Below are 25,478 nucleotides of genomic sequence, written 5' to 3'. Positions count from 1 at the left end.
GGCCTGAGTGCTGCTGGGCACATTATCAGCTCTGTGTTGCAGAGTTGTGGTGACGCCCAGTTTGTGTTCCAGAGGGTGGTGTGAGTCAAAAAGTAGATATTGGTCTGTGTGTGTAGGTTTCCTGTAAACCCCAATGTGGAGGCTCCTGTCTTCCCCAATGTGGACGTCACAGTCCAAGAAGGGCAAACTGTTGTTCTTTACATCTTCCCTTGTGAACTTAATGTTCTTGTCCACTGAGTTGACGTGTTTGGTAAATGTTTGCACCTCTTGTGTTTGGATTTTGACCCATGTGTCGTCCACATATCTGAACCAGTGGCTCGGAGGTGTTCCTCTGAAGGATTCAGGGCCCTGTGTTCTACCTCTTCCATATATAAGTTGGCCACAATGGGCGATACTGGTGAGCCCATTAAACAGCTTGTTTCTGTCTGTAAAACTGGCCCCTGAATTGGAAATATGTAGTGTTCAGGCAAAGGTCCAGTAGTTGGCAAATCTGGTCTGGGCTGAGGTTGGTCCTATTGTGGAGGGTGTTGTCACGTAGCAAACATTGCCTCACAGTTTCCAAAGCCTCCATGGTTGGGATGCAGGTGAATAACGAGGTTACGTCGTAGGATACCATGGTTTCATTAGGTTCCAGTTTTACGCCTTGGACCTTGTTCACAAAGTCAAGGAGTTTTGGATATGGTGAGGTGTTTCGCCCACTAAAGGGGTCAAGATGTTGGTTATATGTTTGGCAATGTTGTACGTGACCGAGTTTATGCTGCTGACGATGGGCCTGAGGGGGGCTCCATCTTTATGGATCTTAGGGAGTCCATATATGCATGGAATGTTATCTTGTATTGTATCCAGTCAATGGTTCCTCCTTTCTGTAGTTTCTGTAGGTATTCTATTATTCTCCTCTTGTAACCACTAGTTGGATCGCGTCTCAGCGGTTCATAGGTTTCGGTGTCGCTGAGAAATGATGTGATCTTGGCGTAGTAAACATCGGAACACAAAAGAGCCATTGACATCAATAGCTCTGATAACGACTGTCGTTGCTAAACATCGGAACACAAAAGAGCCATTGACATCAATAGCTCTGATAACGACTCCAAAGAGGCTAAATATCTGAGTTTCATCATCAGCCAGTCAGACTAGCTTGGTCTAGTCAGAAAGGCACAAACTGATGAAGCCTCTTGGATGAGTGGCGAAACGTCTTGACGTATATATAACCAAGTCCAGTTGCACTTGATTCAATTCCTCTAGACAACTATGACCTCGATGAGTGAGAACATTCACAGACATTTTCAGAAGAAAAACAACCTACTATTTGAGACATTCATTAATTTATTTGCTATATCTGCTTTCAATAATTCAAGCGCTTGAGGAGAGCCTGTGACCTAAGTCACTTCTCTTAGAACAGGGGTCCCCAATTACTTTTCATAGCGGGCCACTTTTAGGGCCACTTTTAAAACCACGGGCCACTCAACCTCCAGCAGCATGTTGTTCGTTAGCTTGTTTCGGTGTTGATACGTTGCAGGTATTATAATTTAAACAGAGATTTTTCATCTATTTTTCGATATATTACTAGTCTTACTTTTACTAAGAAATTAATTATTTTATTTTATTTTTTGGTAGGGAAATAAAAAAAAATCTTCCTTCTGGCATTTCTCCAAAAATTCTCGCGGACCATAAATCAACCCGTCGCGGGGACCCCTGTCTTAGAATAATAAGAATTAATACAGCAGTTGGAGAGTGAGTTTAGTTTGTGTCCTGGAAACACACTTTGAATCTCTTTGCATCTGCATGTCACATCTGTAACGCATCCAGATGGATTACATTTACACCTGACATTAAAATGTCTCTTGTTTTACAAATTGATATCTTGTTTGTCTTTCCATTGCAGATTGCCGCATGCATCACTTACTTTCTTAATTCACTTCCTTTAACTCTAATGCCATGCACATTGTATTTCTTGTTTGTAAGTATGTTTCACAAAGCTCATTCCATTTCATGCCGCAATATATACAGATTGAGGACTCTTTTACTGCTGGGGCGATTAAGGCGATCAAATGATCAGTATTGACAAAAAAATGTAATCAGTTGTAATTTTGACCATCAATTAAACAGTTTAGCCATTTATCAAGTAAATCACCTAACATTTGCTGGTTCCAGCTTGTCGTACAGTAACAGTTACCTTTCTCTCATTCATATTGTGTTAAAATTAATACTTTAGTGCGTTTCTTTTGGCTGCTGGTTAGACTACACAAACCATTTTAAGAATTTACTTTGGGCTTTGGGAATTCGGGACAGGCATTTATCATTATTTTTCACATACTATAGACTAAAACAGAATAATAGGTAATTACTTGCTAATGTAATGTTAGTTACAGCCTTGGCTCAAGTTATTTACACTTTGTTATTAATGTGACCACTGCAGGGATTTGGGTGATTAGATTAGATTAGATTAGATTAGATTAGATTAGATTAGATTAGATTAGATTAGATTAGATTAGATTAGACTGCTAACTGTCTCTGCTTGAAAGTAAAATATTTCATGCAGCAGAAAAATAGATGGAAATAGACATGAACATACTGTTAAAAGGTAAAATATAAGGTTTTTACACATATAGGCAATATTTTATGTCGTTTAATATCTTGCACTTAGACCTGGATGTTACATTTTGCTCTGTCCAGTTGTTGCTGGATAATAAAAGAAACGCTCAACAATTTCGGCAACTTCCCCCAATCATGGCTCCAGCCTGATCCAAGGCGGCTGTTGCTTGGCCCCAACAAGCTTTGCTCCATGGAACTGATGTCTGCTAGAGCTCCACAGAAGGGAACAAACAGAGCAGGACAGATGGTCAAGATTAAACTTGTTGAGTAAACTTTTCCTGCTTTCTCAGTCAAACTCTTACCTTCGCTCCCACACACAGCGCTCACCAAGTGACCAGGGAGTAGGCTTGGTTGGTGTGACTCTTACCCAGGCTCTTTGATAATGGAGAACAAGTCCAAGGCAGGCTGAGAGATCCCATTCAAAATGAAATACTCCTGCTCCTTTTCAGTGTAATATAGACATATTTGGGTGAAATGTCATGTTCAGTGCTAACGCCATAGGTGTGCTGGACAGAATTGATTGACAAGGGTCAGGACCTCAGAAAGGGGAGCTAAGTGTAAGAACCCTCTTTCCAGGAATGAAAAATGGGTACAAAAGACAACAACAACATGCTAAACTGCTTTAGTTGTCAGCAATGTTACAGAAAGGTCGGAAATTATTGGGTGTAATGGATTGTGTCCTTTTCATTGGAAGACTTTGCTGGTTATTTTCAAACTTACATTCCCTCTTCGGTACAGCGCTCTCAGTAAAGCAAAGATGTGTTTACTGTTGGAGTTATAAGTACCAAAGCTAACTCTTCAGGAACGTAGGGCCGGGGGAAATGCTGAACAGCTGGAAACCTCTCTTTTGCCAAAATAATTTTTTGGATCTGTCATCTTTTGGAAAACTGTGGTCGTTTTTCTGTGTGATGACCTGTCAGACTGTTGTTCTATGGAGCTTCGAAGCTTAGGACTCGCTAATAAATTTATTTTGGATTTGGCCTTGTTTTCTTAACAAGATCTGCCTGCAGGACCAAAAGGTCAGCAAAGCTTTACTATATCTTGGTATGGGAATGTGGGATTTTAAATCACAGGTACTCACTCCACCTTGTAAAACCATTTCACAACTCTACTCTTATTTTTGCTATTTGTTGGTAAATTCCACTGGCATGGCTGTCTGCCCGTTTACTCCCTTTAAAGCATCTAGTTTCCACAAACAAGCCAAATTCTTCCATCTCAAACATCTTGTTGGCTGAAAAAATGTTTTATAATAGATAAACTCTCTAACGGATAAGGAATAGGTAAACTGTGCAGCAATTGTATATTGACGTCATGCTAATACTATAACGTATATTCATTACGTATATTAATATTGTATATTGTGTCATGCCAATAAAGCCATCTGAATTTGAATTGTATATAATCAGAAAATGTAGATTTAATTCTTTAAGCATTTTTGGGGCAAAAGCTGTTTCAAGCAGTTATACTTATTTTACAGCTCAGTTAAGTACAGTACTTTTGGTAATGATACACTTTCATAAATGGTAAATCTTCAGTAACATGGGAGTCAGCCTGTGTGCAAGGGTGAGGGTCCATTGGTTGTGTTCAATGTGCATATTCATTCTTACCAGCCAGTGTCCGTCTGCTGAGTTTTACAAGGCACAAAACACTTCTGTTGTTTACCTTGCAGTATGGATGGACCACTGAATGTTCTGGGTCCACCGGCTCTATTAATGTGTCATTTAACTTTGCTTAAGGCCAATAAAATTCTTATTCTTATTCTATTGATCCTCTTCTGCTTTCTTCTGCTTTATTGTTCTTTCTGTATTGTTCTGTTTTGCAGCTGGTCAAATGCATGGAGATACCGAAGGGTGATGAGTCAGATTTTCCCTGTACTGTTTATAGAAACTGTCTCTTCTTAAGCTACGTGTGCTGCTGAACTTGGGACACGTATTGTGTCCGACATGGTGATGGATATCTTCCTCTTGGAAGTTAGTGCGTCTGGCTGTCCTCCTTAGGGACAAGCAGAAAAGGCACATGATTAGAGAAAGTGCAGTGCCTGATGGCTTTGTTTTTTCATAGAGCAGTCTTGACTATATCATTACTGAAACTACCAATTTAGATATTTACTTCTCCAAAAAAGAGTGCCTCAGTATGCTTTGAGTTTAAATGCTGGTGCACACAGAGGAACTCTTCCGTATGAATGTGTTTTTGTCCGCGCAAAGAGTAGCTTATATGGAGAGTGTTTGTGAACATAAACGAATCTGAATGTGTTTATTGGTACATGGGTTTGTTAGTGAATGTGCAGCTAGGTTGGCAGCAACACAAAGTCACAGAAATGATGTGGTGATGAGGCAAATTCAGACAGCATTCAGAGGGAGAAAGCGGACAATTGATGTTCCACTCCCTGAATCACACACTGACACACCCGACCTCCAGGACAGGGCTTTGGCGTTATTAGTCATAGCATATTCTCAGACATCTGACCTCACAAGCCTCTTTAGTTAACTGAGCCTGTACCCTAGTTATCTTTCATACACTGTATGTAGGCACGCTGCAGCCGACCATCTTCATTACATGCATGCTTTTTTCCATCTCTTGATGGTACAACAGCTCACAGGTCATACTTGAATCCTGACCTCTCATTCAGGGATGTGACTAACAATCACAAATTAAAGCAAGTAGGACGAACAAGCTTATTGAAAGGTAGCGGATGTACAGTGAATTTGCTGAGATCTGTTATTTTTGAATGTCCTCAGTAGATATCAGTTTGCTGCGATGGCTGCTCAGATTGCTGAGTACAGTGAGTGTGAGCCAAGTTCCTGTGTCACAGGATCTCAGACAACAACAAAAACAACTCAGCAGCCTAGCTCCTGTTTTTCAATGCAGAAATCGTTTTTTTTAGGGGCGGGGGGGGGCATTTCTGTGGTTTCAATTGTCACCACTCAATAATCCCTGCTCATACTAAAGCTTACCATGCTTCAAGAAAGCTCAAATATTACACATAGCACTTTTTACATGGGATTACAAATGGTGCCCCTAACTGCAGAAGAGCCCCCTGTAGTTCCTGTCTGCTGTATTTTGGGAGGGAGTATCTGTCAACTTGGGTGGTTTGTGTTGTCTCTTGTTTGTTCTTGTCTGACCACTCTTTGGCACCTGCACAAAAAAAAAATCTTAAGTGACTTCACAGAACCCCCCTTCCCCCACCTTTCAGATCTTTCTGTTAGATTTAGTATTTTGTTTAAGTAAACTGCTCATCGGCCTGACATTGACCCTGTACCCCAAGGAAGAAGTGGTTGCTCAATGTAAAAACTCAAGTCCAAGTTTATAACAGAATACTAATTCTCTAACATCGGGGTGAGAATCAGAGTAACTCACGATACGTTGCCTACGATAACGATGGCATCACGATACGGCGATTCTGCGATACTCGATACATTGCGAGGCAATCATCTACGATACATCACGATATCTGTGTAACCGAAGAAGAAAAGATACCCCTAAAAGGCAAAAAGCAGGAATTATGTATTGTGGTGTCAGTTTCACAGAATTTGACAGCTGAGATGAAACAATGTCCAAGATAGTGCATAGAGTCTTAGCTTAGTGCCTCTTTAACACACACACACACACACACACACTGACTGCAATTTGTGTGTGCCATCATTCCAAAGTAAAATAAAATTCCCTGGCAATTTGTTCCCTCTTTGTGTTCCTTAAACTTCTGTATATGTTACTGTTGTTTGAGTTTGTCTGTTATCAATAGCGTTGGGGAAACAAATTATTTTTTAAGGCAACGTCGCAGTTTGAAAGGATTACATTTGTTTCTTAATTTCACCTTGAGTCAAATGGGCTGGCTAAGTAGTCTAGAAAAATGTTGAATAAATCAAACAATATAGGACGGGAGCCCAATTTTACATTTTATAAGCCGTACAGATGTTTTGGGTCTGAAATGTCTGTGCAACATGTGGTGTATGAAGAGCCCAGGTCTGTAATGCATCGTGAATGGAACAAGGTTGCCCTCCAGATGGTGAATGAGTTTTCACTGTGTAGCAGGGCAACAACAAGGAGCATAACCCAGATATGTTAAAATGAGTAAGAGTCAGTATAATGTTTTTTTACTTTCTGATGGGAAAAGGCCATTCTTTTTCCTACTGGTTTCTTCTGAAGGGGGGACCAGATGGTTGAAGGGAGGACACTGTAATTAGTCAAATGCAATATCTTGTTTCAACGGTATACAGTAACCTTCTTCATGAAAACATATCAGATAATTTTCTCTGCCTGTCTGAGTCTTTTTTTCCTTTTTTATGTCATTACATAACATATAACATGACTGTTCTTACATACCATCATGTCCAAGAGTGAACTGTTGGCCAGCTACTAGTAGTTTCACTTCTACTTGTAGTTTCAGTTCTTCCTAAAGAGAAGGGATTTCACTGTGCTTGTATTGGTCAAACAACATTGTAATTGCTGCATATGAATACAATGATTTCATTTCATTTTTGATCTCATTTGATCATTTGATCTCATTTCATTTGATCTTATTTCATTTTTAACATGTGCCTGCCCATTCTTTTTAATGACAATAAATTGAATGAACATTTGACCTTTTATATGTGCAACTTCACAAAGCCACCAGAAATTATGGCTGGGCATCCAAAGGAGTTGAATCAAGTGCAACTGGACTTGGTTGCACTTGATTCAACTCCTTTGGATAACCATGACCTGGATGAAAGAGAACATTCACAGACATAGGGCTGGGCAATATATGAATATTATATAGATATCATGATATAAAACTAGATATCACCTGGGATTTTGGATATCATAATATCATGATATGACACAAGTGTTGTCTTTTCCTGTTTTTCAAGGCTGCATTACAGTAAAGAGATGCGATTTTCTGAACTTATTAGACGGCTCTAGCTGTCGTATTATTTGTCTCTACCCGTTTGGACATCATACCCACATTACTTATGAGTGTTTATCAAATATCATCAAAATATTGATATCCAGGTATTCGGTCAAAAATATCATGATATTTGATTTTGTTCATATCGTCCAGCCCTAACCGAAAGCTGAATAAGGTACATTGTAAATGTGTGAAGAAACTGAAAGGTTGAACAAACGTATAGGAGCTTTAACCATGTTATGCTTACTCTGATTTTGACTTTACCCAGATAAAAATGATAAGATACAGGCTTATTTATACATGACTGATTCTAAAAGCAGAATAATATCTGCATGATTGAGTGATTTAGTCTGCACGTAAGCAGACCTATTGTCTTCACACAACACTATAGGAGTGTGAATAATATTACAGCCACACAGTTGAGCTTTTAGTATGACAAAGGGTGCCAAGATAAAGAAAAAGTGAAGTTGGCTTGGCTTGTGTTTGCAGTTTGGCAGTGAACAATGAAAGTCCCCTCCTCAGTCCAGGGATTGGGGAGGGTGGTAGAAATTAATAAAATGCCTCTCAGCAGGTGACTTATGACCCATTTAGTAGGGAGAGCTCCCAGGAAACTATGAACAACCAGCCTAATATTGTTGGACAGCCAGCTAATGGAGCGAGAAAACATCACATCATCACAAACCTGCCATCATGAGATCTTAGCTGCATGTCATTTATGCTAAAAATGTGACCATATACTTGGATTAACGTTTGAAAAGTATGTCAGATTTACTTGCCAACATTAAAGCAAAGCATATTGTCAGTCGTCAGCCTTAAGGGAGATGTCTTATTGGTTGACATCATCATGTGACTTTAATCAGATCATGTGACTTTCCATGAGGGTATGTTTTATCTGAATGTACTGTCTCATGTAAAATACGGTGCAACCTTAACCTCTGCATAAAACACAAATACACATGTAGCAGTCTATTCCATTGCCGACCAACATGGGGATCGCCATTTCGAATCCCCGTGTTACACAATTGGCCGTGTCTGCGGGTGGGAAGCTGGATGTGGGTATGTGTCCTGGTCGCTGCACTAGTGCCTCCTCTGGTCGGTCGGGGCGCCTGTTCGGAGGGGAGGGGGAACTGGGGCAAACAGCGTGATCCTTTCACATGCTACGTCCCCCTGGTGAAACTCCTCACTGTCAGGTGAAAAGAAGCGGCTGGTGACTCCACATATATCGGAGGAGGCATGTGGTAGTCTGCAGCCCTCCCCAGGTCAGCAGAGGGGGTGGAGCAGCGACCGGGGTGGCTCAGAAAATGGGGTAATTGGCCAAGTACAATTGGGGAGAAAATGGAAAAATCCACAAAAAAAAAACGAAAACACATATACACATATTTATTGACTTCCATTCATTGTTATTAACATATGTAGTGTCTAAAAGAAAGTGTAATTTGTCTGGATGTGTTCCACTTTTTTTTTTCCAGGCCAATTTAATTTGGCCTAGATAGACACCATGTTTAAACATGTCATTAGACAACATTCTTGTCTAATGAGCTCTGACACATTTTCTGTAAAATTTAAAGTTACAATCTGAAGATTGTCATTTACTGACACCTACTGTATGGTCATACATAACTGTAGTCCAATCAAAATTATATAGTTGCCAGTGGTGTGACAGTCAACATCAAAAAACTATGGTTGAAATTGGGTTTTAGCTGTTAATGTTGTAATATTTGTTGGTAAAGATTTTTTATGGGCTTGATCTCTCAAATCTGCTCATTATCGACAATAACTGCCCCTTCAATCCTATTTCTTCCTGCTCTTCTTTATTTGGCTGGTACAATGAAGACACTGTGTGCCATATCCATTTTCCATGGAAAGTCTTATCTGTCCTGGGTAAGACGCTACATTGCAACTGCAGGCTGTAGAGGGGTAGCACCTTACCTCAGCAAGGGCCCTTTGGCTAAGGATGACGTCCCTACTGATAGATCTGGTCCTTCTGCATGCCTGTATGGTACTTCCCATGGTGCCCAGTCCAACCAACACATTGGGACAGGAGAAGGGAACTCTGATTTCAAATCCACCTGCTGCCTTGTGGGTTGATGCCTCTTTAGGCAAAGGCTAGGAGAAGGTAACTCTGAATTCAAATCCCCGGGCACAGTCTAGCCAGCTGTCAATACCCGGAAAGGGTAAACCATGGCAGCTCCACTCAGTCAACAGTGGTTGACTGAGCAGTGGTTCCGGCAACCGACATCTCTGTTTGTCAACTCGGGCAGCAGTTCTGGCAAAAAGCAACAGGATTCTTCTGCAGCCGTCTTAGCTATGCTGTGCCACTGAACAACAGAAAATCTTGCCAAGGGACACTATAGAACACCAAATAGTGTCGTCATCTAGGGTGCAGCCTCACATTAACTTGTGTTCTTACTCATTTCGGGTGAAGGCGTGTATGTCTTATCTGACAATAACAAACAACAAAAGCATTCATGATTTCATTTTGGATATTCATGGATTAACTGTTGTCAGAAATACGCAAGTGATAGAAAGTATCGAACGGGACACTGGTCGGCATTTAAATGTTTAAGATTGTAACTTTTGTTTGCCTGATGTGATTATGGTTATGATTACAGGTGATGGCAAGAGGCAGAATGAGAAACCTCCTGTCCTTTGTCTCCTTGGTCCTGCTCTGCTGTTGCTGGACTGCACAGGCAGACATCTTCTCCTCTATAGGTAGATATGAATTTTTTTATCTAATAGTGTGAAGAATTTCCACATTTGAAGTCAACTATGGAATGTTGATTGTACTTTATCATGTCAGAAAAAAACATGATTTGATTTCAGGGTATCCCATCAATTATTAATATACTGTACACCTTAAGAAAGTGTCAGTGCCATCTAAAAAGGGTGACTACAAAGGTTCTAACTAAGAGTGTGCGTTGCTTACCTTTTTTGCTTGTAAAGGTTGTATTGCAGGAGCTTAAGCTTATTCTACTGTTTGTAGGTCATTGCAGGTCACTCTGGATCAATGCCTAAACTTTGTAAAACATAGATGAGAGGAGAGATTTGAACTTATGAATGCGGGGGTTTTTCCTGACCACATTGAGGTTTTTAAAGGGAGGAAGTATCTGGAAAAGCAGCCAACAGATAAAGAAATGACTGTTAGCGTATATTCAGTTGAGATTCAAAAAAGATTAGCTCAGAACCTAGTACATGGTTGGACCGTGTATGGTCAGTGTTCTAAATTGTGGCCAGTTTGTTACAGGGATAGTCAGCGGTAGTGTTGATAATGTGAATTCCTGGATATTAAATGTTCATCTGCAATTTTATGTTGTAATATTTGTTGTTAAAGTATACTGAAGTAGAATATTACATGACATGCTTAAGCTACGTTAAAGTAAAAAAAAAAAAGGTTATAAATGCAGTTGCAAGAACAGATACTTTCCACTCACATCTTGGGATGTTTGATTTGAAAGATAATGTAATTGTAAGTATACCTATTCTAATTATCTGTTAATTCCCCATCCTCTTCCATCTCTTTCTAACTGCGGATGTCTCCTGTTTTCTAAGACTGGCTCTGTATTGACAGGTGAATTCACAAAGAATGGATTGCGGAAGCTGATAGCAACATGAAATGCGCATCACTTGCCATAAAGTTTTAAAGCTGAGTGCAATTTGTCCTTGTTTTGTGTCTGATTGCAATTATCCATGGGGCAAAGTATAAATGGTGGCTTTGCACCAAGAACACAGTAAGCAGGTTCAGTGTCATCCTTGATGTCATCAAGTATAGTAAGAGTTGTTTGACCTGGCAACCTGTATTTGTTAATGATTTCAGTCTCAGGTAAATCAAAAAGTGATATTATCTTGGGAAATATCCACTAATGAGCACACCTGGCATGACAGTGCCTTCGCCTGGCTACAATCACTCCTGCCATGATCACTGAAAAGTCTGGGCGTCAGTTACGACCACCTCTCTGAAGACGCTAATACAATTCACTACAACTGTGTGTGGCTATTAATGCTGGTGTATTTCAATGAAGCTCATTTGCGTTAAAAGGGGCTAATTTTGCACCAAATGTATGCATATTACCTAATTTAAATACATGCAAATAGCACCGGAGTACCGTGATGCTATTTGCGTGGCAACACAGTTAGGGGTGCATTTCACCCTTTGTGGGTGCTTTGAGAATTACATGGTTTCTCTTTGTCTTATTTGTGCATCTTTAGTCCATTATCTGAACCGCTTATCCTGCTCTCAGGGTCACGGGGATGCTGGAGCCTATCCCAGCAGTCATTGGGCGGCAGGTGGGGAGACACCCTGGACAGGCCGCCAGGCCATCACACAGCCACACAATCATTTTGTGAAATTGCCCATGGGTGTTTTGTCAGAGGGATTGTTATTTGGGTTGCTTTAACTGTACGCTCTCCCTCATGTCTCTTGGCACATCGAATGCTGTTTTCTCTCCTACTCTGCTCTATGCTGGACTGTTAAAAGTGCGTAACCAGATGTGGAAAGAGCAGCAAAATATCCAGTTCTTAGCATTTCAGTAGTATCCACAAGCAGCAAGATATTCCAATTAGGGAAACTCACACTTCCATGTTTAATAGTGACATCGTTGGTCACCTGATCCAGCAAACTGATCACTCAGTCAGTCACTCTTAACTATGATCACTCAGTGTGTTTGTAGGGCTGATCCACTGGGCGGTCCAGCCAAGAAACATTACACTGTAAGCAAACACAAACAACAAAAATGCGCAATGTAAATGTCCGCTGCAATCAATTTGTTTTTCTTTTCTGCAGCATGTCTCCCTTATGTAAATAAGTAGGACAGACGGTTATTTGTTCAAACAGCTTCGGAAGGAAGTCTGATGCCCAAGCCAGCAGTCTGCGTTCTGTTAGTAAACTGCGTAAATAGAATAAACACCACTAACATGCATTCATTTCGTTTTGCAGTCGGGTGAGGTGTGTTGGCTCTACGCACCAACAATTAAACCGTTTCATTGTCCCTTTGCCTCGGCATTGACTGTGAGCCCATCACGCTGACCATTTCTGTGGAACTGTTTATTTTGAACGCTACAGTGGCAGTAACCTCCACATCCTCTCCTCAAAGGCTCCTAGGTGGAAGCCCTAGCGTGGTGTGCTGGGTAATACTATACAATTTGAACCCCAGAGTTTGTGGGACAGTTTTTTTTTTAACCAATGAAAATGTGAATCAAAGCAGTTCATGCAGAAATAGTTTTTATGGGTCTGCTAATTTTTGCATGACGCATATCAAACTTTTATTTTCTTGCTTTCTTTCTCAGTTGGTGGATATGCAGTAAGTAAACAGTGCACAGGTATTTAAACAGCCCGTATTACTGTCTGTTGGTGGTGCGGTGGCTTAGTGTTTAACACTCTGGCCCCACAGCAACAGGGTGCTACTGACTTCATTCAGCCCATCTGTGTGTAGTTAGCATCTGCTCCGTGTGGGTTACTCCTGTTTCTTCCCACAAAGAATAGATACATGGTACACCATACATGTTAGGTGACTTGGAGATTTATTTTTTTTTCATAGATGTGAATCATAGTGTTTATGAGCCCTGTGATGGACAGATAATCTGTCCAGGGTGTCTCCCTGTTGGGAAAGGCTTTAGCCACTTAGGGCTCTGAAATGGTTTAATTGGGTATAAACTATGAATACATCAATGGGTATCCATCGGGCACTTCAGCTTAAAAAGGCTTCTGTTTTTATATGATATGCAGCTTTGGATACCTGTTTAAAAATGGTGAAATCAATTGCAAAATGCTATATGTTTTAAAAAAAAATACTGGCGGGGTCCGCGGTGGTGTAGCGGTCTAAGCATTGGCTTTGTGTCGATACAGTTGCCCACTGGGGACCGGGGTTCGCGCCCCGGTCTCGTCAGATCCGACTATGGCCAGACTCGATGAAGCAGCAATAATTGGCAATGCTGTCTCCGGGAGGGGGGCGGAGTCGGCTTGTGTTCATCACACGAATGCGTCTTTGGGTGTGTCGGAAAAAGCAGTGGTTGGGCCTTGTCACGAAAGTGGCGAGGCGTCTCCTTCGAGACTGCCGGCCGGAGAGATGCAGTGGGTGAATGCATGCAGTACGAGGGTGGGTGTTTGAACTAAAATAGGGATCGATTGACCACTAAATTGGGAGAAAAAAGGGAAAAATCAGAAATAAATTTATTTAAAAAAATACTGGCTAAAATTCTTTAATCACTGTATCCAAAAAAGTTTTGTTTTGGATACACATTCCTAAAATGATTCGTAACTCTAACAGCCCATAGTATGGTTTAATGTTGTTGCCATAATACGTTTATTAAGAATTTATATATGAAGTATTTCAAATGCAGAAGGTTAGAATACCCAAAACCCTAAACATTTTTGATTTATGTTCACCAGTTGACTCTTAAGTTGTTATTTGGCTTCAGAATTTGTTACAATGCAACCTCTCCATATAACATGAAAGCTCCTCCCCAATGAGGAGAAGACAATCTTGGTGGATTCATAACCTTGACTATTGCTCTTGTCATTTTCATTTACTCAACATGGCTTGGACTACCAGTATGGTTTGACATGCAGGTACTTGGCAAAAATGGTACTGAGTTTGGCTATTTCTATTTCTCCTCTTAAACCCCCCCACCCCAAAAAACATGTTTTTGCTTCTTTGCAGCGCTACATAAGATGTTGTTTGCAGTGTGACTGAACTCAATGATTTTCTTTTAAACGTTTATTTGGGAAGGGACAATGTACATTAATCAACATTCATAACAAATGTAAATGTATCCGAGTTAGCGAAGAGGCTAGTTTCCATTGGCAGTCCCTTTGCCTGATGTTGTTAGGCATCCTAGGATAATAAAAGTTAAAAAAAGAATAAAAATAGTACAATATAGTTAATATACAAGAAAAACAAGAGCAAACAGACAAGAAAATATATACAGAATATACAAATAATGGGGCGTCAGGGTAGCGTAGCGATCTATTCCATTGCCTACCAACATGGGGATCGTCGGTTCAAATCCCCGTGTTACCTTCAGCTTGGTTGGGCGTCCCTACAGACACAATTGGTCATGTCCGCCGGATGTGGGTATGTGTCCTAGTCGCTGCACTAGCGCCTCCTCTGGTCAATCGGGGGGGGGGGGGGTAGCGTGATCCTCTCACATGCTACGTCCCCCTGGGGAAACTCCTCACTGTCAGGTGAAAAGAAGTGGCTGGCGACTCCACATGTATTGGAGGAGACGTGGTAGTCTGCAGCCCTCCTCAGATCGACAGAGGGGGTGGAGCAATGACTGGAACAGCTCGGAAGAGTGGAGTAACTGGCCAAGTACAATCAGGGAGGAAAAGTGGGGGGGGGAGACTATACAAATGATGTAGAAAAAGATAAAGATTCACAGATTATTTTTATAGAGAATGCTTCAATTAATGATCATCTGTCTCTGTTTTGCTCTGTCTTTCTCTGTCCCTCTCTCATTCTCTCATTTTCTCTTTCTCTCCATCTGCCTCTCTGACCCATCTCTCTTCGTTTTTGTCTTTCTCATTTTCTCCCTCTTTTTTTCTCTATCTCTTCCTGTCTCCCTCTCTTTATATCTCTCTCTCTCTCTCTCTCTCTCTCTCTTTTTTGCTCTTTTTGTGTCTGCAGGCCAGATGACAGACCTGATCTTCACAGAGAAGGAACTTGTCCAGTCCCTGAAGGAGTACATTAAAGCAGAAGAGACCAAACTAAGTGCTGTCAAAAGGTTTGTTCTTAGAAACACACTGCCCCTTTTCTTTGGCTGTCCACGGGCATTGTGTGTTTGGGTCTGATAGCATCCTTAGTTGGATCCCGGTCCTCACCCTTTGCTTGTTCATGCTAGGACATTCATGACTGCTGCATTTTAGTAGTCTTCAACTACTCCCAAAATGTAGTTGAGTGGTCGATTAATCCCGGGAGGTATACCATATTTTTTTCACCAAATAACAATAACCAATTCTCGTGAAAAAGGTCTCAAATACAACTAGTAAAGGGTTAACTAATGCAGCGGGACTAAAATGAGGGTAGATAAAATAGCAGAGTCCTTGACTGGCTCTGAGACACTGTTTACAAATGAGCTGCAATTTGATTGGACTAAACCCCCAGCAGCTTGTCTGAGCTGGCGATACTGTTTCACTGCAGTAAAGCAACTTCTTTCTTGCAGGTGTTTCGGTTTAACTGGTGACCGTGTTAACTGGTGGCTTTCAGCCGAGTTCGTCCATGGTTGTCGTGGTGATGACTGCTGTTTAAAAGCCTAAAAGCCTTAACTTATCTTAAATTGAATGTTCAATACAGTATATATTCGTCTGGTCCTTTTTGTCCTACATTATGTAAATTAAACGATGTCGCCAACAAGAAGCATTCACATTTCTTGAAGTTACTTTTAATGTGGGGGGAAAAACATAGATTAGCAGAGCAGCTGGTGACTAATGAGGAGTTTGACATTATAACCGTAGCGTATAACCTACAGTATAATAACGACTACTTTCTGTTGTAATAACACGTTGCATGCGCTATTAGGCATGGATTATTCTGTTCTGTTATGTTACATTGCATGGCAACGAGGAAAGAACCAGAAAACTTAGTTCCCTTCCCCAGTGTTTTTATTTATAATGTAGTTGTGTAAATAGGCCACATACACAACAAATTGGCGACGAGAATTATAGACCTACATCATATCGAAACACTGTGTTTCAGCCGATAATGACACTTGGAGGAAAAGAGAGATAAAAAGGAGCGACACACATCTAGACAGAGTGCCCTCGTTGCGGTAGCAAAAGGATACGTGAGTCAAGTGAGTCATGTGCAGTGACTTACAAGGAGCTAGCTAAAAGAAACAAGGAAAAACAGGACCAAATTAATGTAACAAAGACGGCGATAATTGGAACCATTACAGCATTTGATATGGCACTGAAGACTGGGCAACATTCATTGAAAGAGCGGAGTTATATTGTGATGGTAACAGTGTTAATGATGTAAAGAAAGCTAGTGTCTTACTCAGTGTTATAAGGGCAAAAACATAGGGGCTGCTATGGAGCTTGTTAACCCCTGAAAAGCCAGCTTACAAAACATTCAAGCAAACAGTAGACAGTCTTCCACAGCATTTAAACCCCAAACCACTGGTCATTGCTGAAAGATTTACAGTTCACAAACGGAATCAGAGCAAAAATTAAAGCATTTCTGAATATTGTGCTGAATTGCGCAAATTATCAGAACATTGCCAATCTGGAGAAGGTCTATTGGATACATTGAGGGACAGGCTAGTGTGTGGCCTGCACTGTGAAACCACACAGAAGAAGCTCCTGTGTGAAAAAGACCTCACATTTGAGAAAGCTCTGAACATGGCAATTTCAATGGAAACAGCAGCATGGGGTGCTTCAGAGATACAACAAAAAACTCAACAACAAAAATATGCGACAAATAAAATGTCACTGAACAGAAATGAAGGGAAGAAATGCTACCGTTGTGGGAACATGTCACATGACCCTGATGACTGTTGGTTTAAAGACAAAGAATGCAGAAACTGTTGCAAACAGGGCCACATTGCAAGAGTATGCAAAGCTAGTAAACAGCAGAAAAAGGACAAAATACAGAGAAACAAGAAACCCCAGAAAGGAAACTACAACAATGTACACAAAATGAAAGAAAGCAGCTCTGATGAAAACGACTCAGACAAAAGTGAATTGTCTTGTCTGCAACTTCACAGCATGAAAGAGACAGATGATCGAAGAGTAATATATGGATCACTCCACAAGTGGCAGGCGTGAGACTAAAAATGGAGTTGGACACTGGCTAGGCTTTAACAGTGATCTCTGTACAGGACTACAAATGACTGTTTTCACAAATACCTCTGAAACGAACTAAACTACTGCTAAAGATTTACACAGGACAGAGAGTGTGTCCTAAAGGTAAAATTAAAGTGACGGTGACCTACAGAGACAAACCACAGCAGCTGAACCTTTATGTACTGAAAAATGGGGGACCACTGTTGCTGGGACGTGAATGGCTCAAGAAAATCCAGTTGGATTGGCACACCATCAAGGCAGTATTTGTTTCAGCTAAGGAGGGCAGCAAGGCCACACCTGAGAGACTGTCACAAATACTCATTGACTCTGAGGAAGTGTTCATGAAAGGAACAGGAACACTTCAGGGCATGAAGGCAAAGATTGAGATTGAGGAAAATGTATGTCCAAAAATTTCACAAAGCCAGACCAGTGCCATATGCAATCTGTCCTTTAGTAGAAGCAGAGCTGGAAAATCTGGAGCAGACTGGGGTCCTGTCAAAGGTGGATTGGAGTGAACAGGTCATGCTTATTGTTCCAGTGATGAAATTGTCCAGCTCAAAACCAGAAAAACCAAGCAAGGTGCGCCTGTGTGGAGACTTTAAAGTGACTGTTAACCCAGTTCTCCACACAGTACAATATCTTCTACCTCATATTGAGGACATCTTTGCATCCCTGTCAGGGGGGGAATATTTCACAAAAATCGATTTGGCCCAAGCTTATCTCCAAATGGAAATCGATGATGCATCCAAGAAATACCTGACATAAATACACACAGAGGACTTTACCAGTACAACAGATTGGTGTTTGGGATAGCATCAGCTCCTGCAATCTAGCAAAGGGCAATGGGCCACGTCTTGCAGGGGATACCAGGGACTCAGTGTTTCCTGGATGACATCCTCGTCACTGGCAAAGATGACGATGAACATCTTTCTAACCTTGAACACGTGCTCACCAGGTTACGAGAATGTGGGCTTAGAGCTAATTGACAGAAATGCAAGTTTTTCAAAAAGGAAATCTTATACTGTGGACATGTAATCAACAAGGATGCCTTACACATATCTCAAGACAAGACAGAAGCTGTGTTCCAGGCACCTCCACCTGAAAATGTGTCTCAGCTGAGGGCATATCTTGGACTGGTGAACTATTATTAGAACCATTAATCTACAAATATGCAGTGTTGTCTAGTGGTTTGATAGTCGACTATTCTATGTATCCCCTAGTTCATATTGAAGGTCTTCATGCACAATTCAAGTTTTTTCCCACTAGTTGTAATTTTGGCAGCACGGTGGTGCAGTGGTTAGCATGGTTGCCTCACAGCAAGAAGATCCTGGGTTCGGAAAATGGGTCGGCTTTAACGTGTAGTGTGACGTCTTTGTTTCCTATATGTCCTCATGTTTCTATTATGAAAAACCCTTGAGGGACCCTGCGATGTCTCTGGGTCGTGGACACACAAAGACATTTTTCTGTGTGCTTCTGATATCATGAGTTTGAATACAGCTCACAGGCTTGGTTCATGTTCTTCTATTTTTGTCATTGGAAAGTGATGGGCTGTTGGCTGAAGATGAGTTGGCATTGGCATCACCTTGAAAAAGTAGTAATTATCCCTGTTTTATGCAAGTCTTTGAAACTCACTGACAGTCTAATAATCCACCAACTACTTCTTGGTTGGTGGATTGGTAGAAACAAAGGTGGGAGATCCATGCTGGGCTCATTCATTTAAATAAGTAATGCTTTAACCATACTGAGTTAATAATTATTCAAGTCCTCTTTCATGCATTTATTTTACCTCCTCCCCACATTAGTAGTACTTCCAGTTTTTTTTATCTGCTAGTTCTTGCTGTTTTACCATGTTGAAAGTTCAGCTATATTAAAATGTGTATTGGAATACAATGACATTCTTGTGCTCTGGCTCTCTCTGCCTTAACACAAAGGACTCAAGGACACACCATCCCACAAAAAAACACTAACAACACTACAGACCTACATAGACTATGTACACATGAACTGATACATTATATATACATTATATATCAGAAAGTACACGATAATGTAACAATATAAGGTGCATATGGTGCATCAGCTGTTAAGCAACCTGACTGACCATGGAAAGAAACTATTACTGAGATGGATGGTGTGTGATTTGATGCTCTGATAGCATTTTTTAGATAAAAAGAGTGAGAGCAGACCATGAGCAGGGTGACTGGTTTCCTTAATGATGTTTTGGGCTTTCCTTTTGCAGCGAGTGGTGTAATTATTATAAAGTTGTGGTAGTTCCATCTCAATGAATTTTGCTGCTGTCTTTACAGTCCTTTGAAGCAGTCTGCAGTCCTGAGCAGTCAGGTTGCAAAACCACAGTGTGATACAGCCTGTCAACACATTCTTGATGGTACTGCCATAAACGTTCATAAGAGTTTTGGTGCTCATGACAAAACTCTTGAGACGCCTCAGAAAATACAGTCTGTAATGTACCTTCTTGAAGATGCAGTTGGTGTTGAGAGTCCATGTCTGTGATATATAAATCAAAACATCTAAAATTGTCCACACTTTCAACAGATGACCCATTGATGGAAATAAGAATGTGATTTTCTCTGATCTTTCTAGTAAAGTCAACAATGATTACATTTGTCTTATTGACATTTAGAGAGAGATTCTTATCATAGCACAACATTGCTTGTTGATATATTTTGTTCTTATTTCTATTTATTTATCTTTTATTTCTGTTTGTTTCTGTTTCTATTTTCTTATCTTGTATCTTGTTAGTTTTTAGTTATTAGAGGTTGAGTGTCTGTAATAGAACTCCATTTTCCCTCGGGGATAAATAAAGTATTCTGATTCTGATTCTGATGGCACCATATGGTTAAATCTTCCACTTCCCTCATATAGGCCCTCTCATCACTGTTATTTATTATTCGAATCACTGTGGTGTCATCTGTGAATTTAATGATGCTGTTGTTGTCATATTTGGCAACACAGTCTTATGTAAAAAGGCGATATAGTAGGGGACTGAGAAGGCAGCCCTGAGGTACGCCGGTCCTAAGAACTAATGAAGATGAGTATGCTTTACCTATTTTCTAAGTCTGGGGCTGGCCTGTCATGAAATCAAATAGCCAGTTACAAATAGAGTTGCCCAGACCAAGACCTCCGAGTTTCAACGCCAGTTTGGATAGTACAGTTGTATTAAAAGCAGAGCTGTAATCAATAAACAACATTATGACACGGGTATTTTTCTTTTCATGTTGTACTAAAGCAGTAATATGCAGAGCAAATGAGATGGTGTCATCTACAGATCTATTTGACAGCTCCACAGCAAAACTCCTGAGGGAACTAGGAGTCAGGGGGCAGGCCCACAGGAGAGTGATCAAAGAGCTAGCCAACACTGCTGAGAGGACTGGCCACTGGATCTGGCTCAAAAGGAGAGACGCCGTCTGGGCTGCCAGGGTGAACAGCTAACCACAGGTCACACACCCAGGACCGATCAACCTGTGGTGGGCCTGCCTCAGCGGAGGGTGTCTTGTGATAAAAGGCCGAAACACCCTGTGATGCTGAGGTACACAACTGATGATGTGTCCTGGTGGTGGCAATGTCACCTTGGCAGACATCTCCAGTTTGATCTCCACTGAATCTGTTGCAGTGCAAACACTAGGGATTTTAACAACCAGTCCTTTTTTTGAATCTTGAATATCTGGAGTAAACCAGTGACCGCTGCGAAAGGGCAGCTGACAATCAGGGAAAGACCAGATGACGGCCTGGAAAGACTGCTGACAGGAGGGAATAGACCCCAACGGGGCCGGTATGGGCTAGGGACTCATACTAGCAGGATCCAACGCTAGTTAGCGTTCCTGGATCCACCCAATATTGCTACGAAAAATTTAAGGAGAAGAATACCCCCAGAGTCTGCGAGAGCGGGGGCGCAAGATGACTCACAGGTGGATCACACGGTAACGGAACAAGGAAAGGATTTGACAACGAGTCGGATGACCAGCACTGCAACCGATGGATCATCAGCACTGGCAGGACAAAAGCTGCACAGCTGCATCTGTGGCTGGTCAAAGGTTACATCAGTGAAGGGTCTTAAGATCCATCAAGGCAAAAAGAAGTGCCTTAGTGAGCTCGGTAAGGGGCCTCGCATTGACCAATACTTCTTAAGAAGTAGGCCAAATCAGGCGAGTGAAGCCCGGAGGCAGGAGAACCCCCACAGTCCTCAGGGTATCAGCACCCCAGACGAAGCTCAATGTTGCATAGACTCTCCAGTGGACTCCGGTCTGGAGCCCGGCCAGCCACAGCCAGCAGCAGAGAGGAAGATGGAAGGAAGAAAACCTCAAATCCTGTGGCCCAAGTCCAGCCAGAAGATTGAGTGGGAGACCATCAACTCTGACCTTGTCCTCTTACTAGAAGGTCAAAAGGGAACAATTGAAAGAAAACTGGAGAACATGGGAGCCATCATTTACAGCTATGGCGTAGAGAGATTTGGAGTGAAGGAGAAGATACCCAGTAGGCAGAAAGACCCTTCAACTCAGCCCAAATCCAGGAGACAGCGGGAAATTGACAGGTTGGTGAAGGAGAGAAGACAACTGAGGAAGCAGTGGAGGAAGGCCACAGAGGGAGAGAGGGTTGGGCTTGACGCACTGCAGGCTGAAATAAAGCAGCATTTGACAAAGCTGCGAAGAGCAGAACACCTCAGACGACAGCATAAGAGGAAAGAACGGGCTAGGACTCGTTTCTACAGCAACCCTTACAGCTTTGTCAAGAGCCTTTTTGACAGCAAGAAAAATGGGAGCCTTAGAGTCCCCATACGAGATCTGGAAGAGCACCTAAAGAAGACCTACTCTGATGTCCGGAGACATGAGCCAGTCACCATCCCGGATGACATGCCACCAATTCACCCACCTGACCACCATATGGACACAAGACCCCCCACATGGAGCGAGGTGGAGAGGACGGTAAAGCAGGCAAGATCGATGTCAGCTCCTGGGCCCAATGGTATCCAGTATAGACCCTATAAGAACACTCCTGGAGTCCTGAAATACCTCTGGAAGCTGATGAAAGTGGCATGGCAGAAAAGAGTCATACCCAGGGCATGGCGAAGAGCAGGAGGCATTCTGATCCCCAAGGAAAAGAACTCTTCCTGCATCAGCCAGTTTCACCAGATCAGCCTTCTTAATGTAGAGGGAAAGATATTTTTTTAGTGTGATTGCCCAAAGGCTCTCCACATTCCTGCAAAGAAACAACTTTGTTGATACATCAGTGCAGAAAGCCGGGATCCATGGCTTCTCAGGATGTCTGGAGCATGCTAATATCATCTGGCACCAGATACAAGCTGCCAAGAAAGAACGGAGAGACCTGCACGTGGTTTTCTTAGACCTTGCCAACGCTTTTGGATCAGTTCCTCACAAGATCCTGTGGACGGCGTTTGATTTGTTTCCATGTCCCCAAAAATATCACAGAGTTGGTCAAGACCTATTTTCAGGATCTCCAGTTCTGTGTCACAACACAGAACACCACCACCACTTGGCAACATCTGGAAATAGGCATTATGGCGGGCTGCACTATTCCCCTCCTGGCATTCATCATGGCAATGGAGCTCGTCATCCGTGCATCTCGATGGGTGGTGGGAGGCGAAAGGTCCAGGAATGGCCTGCGTCTTCCACCAATCCGGGCGTACATGGATGACTTGACCACCATAGCAACAACAAAACCATGCACCAGGCGCCTGCTGCAGAAACTCCAGGAGAACATCAAGTGGGCACGAATGGAGTTTAAACCAAGCAAATCTCGCAGCATCTCCATTGTCAAAGGCCAACTAGTAGATGAACGGTTCTGCATTAGTGATCAACCAATCCCCACGGTCCGGGAGAAGCCCATCAAGAGCCTCGGACGGTGGTACAATGCAGACCTCAAAGATACCCAGCAACTGGAGCAACTTCGCCAGGATACAATCAGTGGCCTCAGGCAAATCAACAACACTGCACTGCCCGGGAAGTTGAAGCTTTGGTGCTTTCAGTTTGGGCTGCTACCCCGACTCATGTGGCCAATAACTATGCACGAAGTCTCACTATCTCATGCCAGTCGCTTGGAGAGGCTAGTGAACTCTCAGGTGAGGAAGTGGCTTGGACTGCCAAGGTGCCTCAGCAGTGTTGGACTCTACGGCAATGGAGCCCTCGCACTGCCAATTTCCAGCCTGGTTGAGGAATTCAAATGTGCCAAAGTGAGGCTGGACATGTCCCTCACAGAATCCCGAGACCCAATAGTGAGAGGAGTTGCTCCAACCCTAGCAACAGGGAAGAAATGGACCCCGGCTGCAGCTGTACTGGAGGCGAAATCTGCCCTCCGCCACCGAGACGTAGTAGGCCATGTTCAACAAGGCAGAGGCGGCCTTGGCCTGGGAATAAAAACACCTACCTGGCAAAAGGCGACTACTACCAAACGGCGAACTATGGTGGTTGAGGAGGTCCGCCGACAGGAAGAAGCAGCCAGATGTGCTAAAGCTGTAGCACAAGCCAAACAGGGTCGCTGGATGAGGTGGGAGGGTGTTGAAAAGAGGAAACTCACATGGAGTGAGCTCTGGAGCATGGAATCAAACAGGCTGAGTTTCATCATCAAGGCCACATATGATGTCCTGCCCTCTCCCATAAATCTAAATCTCTGGTTTGGAGGGAATCCATCTTGCTCCCTGTGTACAGCCCCAGCAACCCTCAAGCATATCTTGGTTGGCTGCAAGACCAGCCTTACCCAAGGCAGATACACCTGGCGACACAATCAGGTGCTCAAGTGCTTGGCAGCTGAACTCGATTGCAAGAGGGTTTCCATCAATGCCTAACCCTTCAACAACCAAGAAGGGCCCCGGCGTTTCCCAGCTTTCATTCGAGAGGGGGATAAACTGAAGGCCAACCCTTCACTTCCCAACTTAGGCTCACTAAACTCAGCCAGGGATTGGGAAATGCGAGTGGACTTAGGCCAGAAGCTCATCTTCCCGACAGAGATCGCAACAACCACCTTGCGACCAGACCTTGTCCTCTGGTCCAACGCTAACCAGCTCGCTTACATCATTGAGCTCACAGTCCCCTGGGAGGATGCAGTCGATGAAGCGTACGAGCGTAAGAAGCTGCGGTACGCCAACCTAGCAGCCGAAGCAGAGGACAGAGGCTGGAAGGTGAAGGTGCGCCCTGTGGAGGTGGGTTGTAGGGGCTTTGTTGCCAGCTCCACAGCAAAACTCCTGAGGGAACTAGGAGTCAGGGGGCAGGCCCACAGGAGAGTGATCAAAGAGCTAGCCAACACTGCTGAGAGGACTGGCCACTGGATCTGGCTCAAAAGGAGTGACGCCGTCTGGGCTGCCAGGGTGAACAGCTAACCACAGGTCACACACCCAGGACCGATCAACCTGTGGTGGGCCTGCCTCAGCGGAGGGTGTCTTGTGATAAAAGGCCGAAACACCCTGTGATGCTGAGGTACACAACTGATGATGTGTCCTGGTGGTGGCAATGTCACCTTGGCAGACATCTCCAGTTTGATCTCCACTGAATCTGTTGCAGTGCAAACACTAGGGATTTTAACAACCAGTCCTTTTTTTGAATCTTGACTGTAATGGGTCAAGGGTAGCAGGAATATTACATTTCATAAATGATATAACCAATCATTCCAGGCACTTCATAATAACAGACGTCAAAGCAACAGGTCGATAATCATTAAGGCAAGAGACAGGCGTTTTCTTAGGTATAGGCACAATCCTGGTTTTCTTAAAACACAGTGGAACCACACACAATGACAGGGAACGGTTAAAAATGTCAGTAAAAAACCTGAGATAGCTGAGTGTAACATGCCCTGAGGACACAGGAAGGGATGCCGTCTTGGCCAACAGCTTCATGAGCCTTAACCCTTTTAAAAGTTTTACTCACATCAGCCTCTGTCATCTGTAGATCGACTTCGTCAGGTGGGCATTGTGCTACTGTCATCGGGTCCAAATTGTGAGCTTCACAGCAGGCATAAAAGTTGTTAAGATCATCCAGGAGAGAGGCAGAGGTGTCGATAGCCACAGTGGGATTAGATTTAGTCTGTAATCGCCTGCAGCTCCCTCCACATGCATCACAAGTCACAGCCACTGTAGCCACTTTCCAGTTTGTATATTTATCACAAAACTCAAGCGTCTATAACCCAGCTAGCCACTAGATCATCCTTTGAAACTTTTTACATCTGAGAGAATAAAATACTTATTTGGAGCTAAAA

The 25,478-nt window shown here is 42.6% G+C and overlaps 1 protein-coding gene across 2 annotated transcripts in view; it reads left to right on the top strand.

Annotated features, from left to right (window-relative positions):
- The window catches only part of LOC130116570 (prolyl 4-hydroxylase subunit alpha-2-like), a 72,278-nt gene that overhangs the window by 5,219 nt on the left and 41,581 nt on the right, over positions 1–25,478 (top strand). For both annotated transcript variants that reach the window (XM_056284511.1, XM_056284510.1), the window contains exons 2-3: positions 10,093–10,192; positions 15,103–15,199. In XM_056284511.1, the coding sequence (XP_056140486.1) occupies positions 10,096–10,192; positions 15,103–15,199 (194 nt within the window). In that variant the 5' untranslated portion in view covers positions 10,093–10,095. The remainder of the gene's footprint in view (positions 1–10,092; positions 10,193–15,102; positions 15,200–25,478) is intronic.

The sequence above is a fragment of the Lampris incognitus genome, chromosome 8, assembly GCF_029633865.1.
Source record: "Lampris incognitus isolate fLamInc1 chromosome 8, fLamInc1.hap2, whole genome shotgun sequence".
NCBI classification, from domain to species: Eukaryota; Metazoa; Chordata; class Actinopteri; order Lampriformes; family Lampridae; genus Lampris; species Lampris incognitus.
The sequence above is the reverse complement of the archived record's forward strand: the minus strand, read 5'-3'. Positions and strand labels throughout refer to the sequence as shown.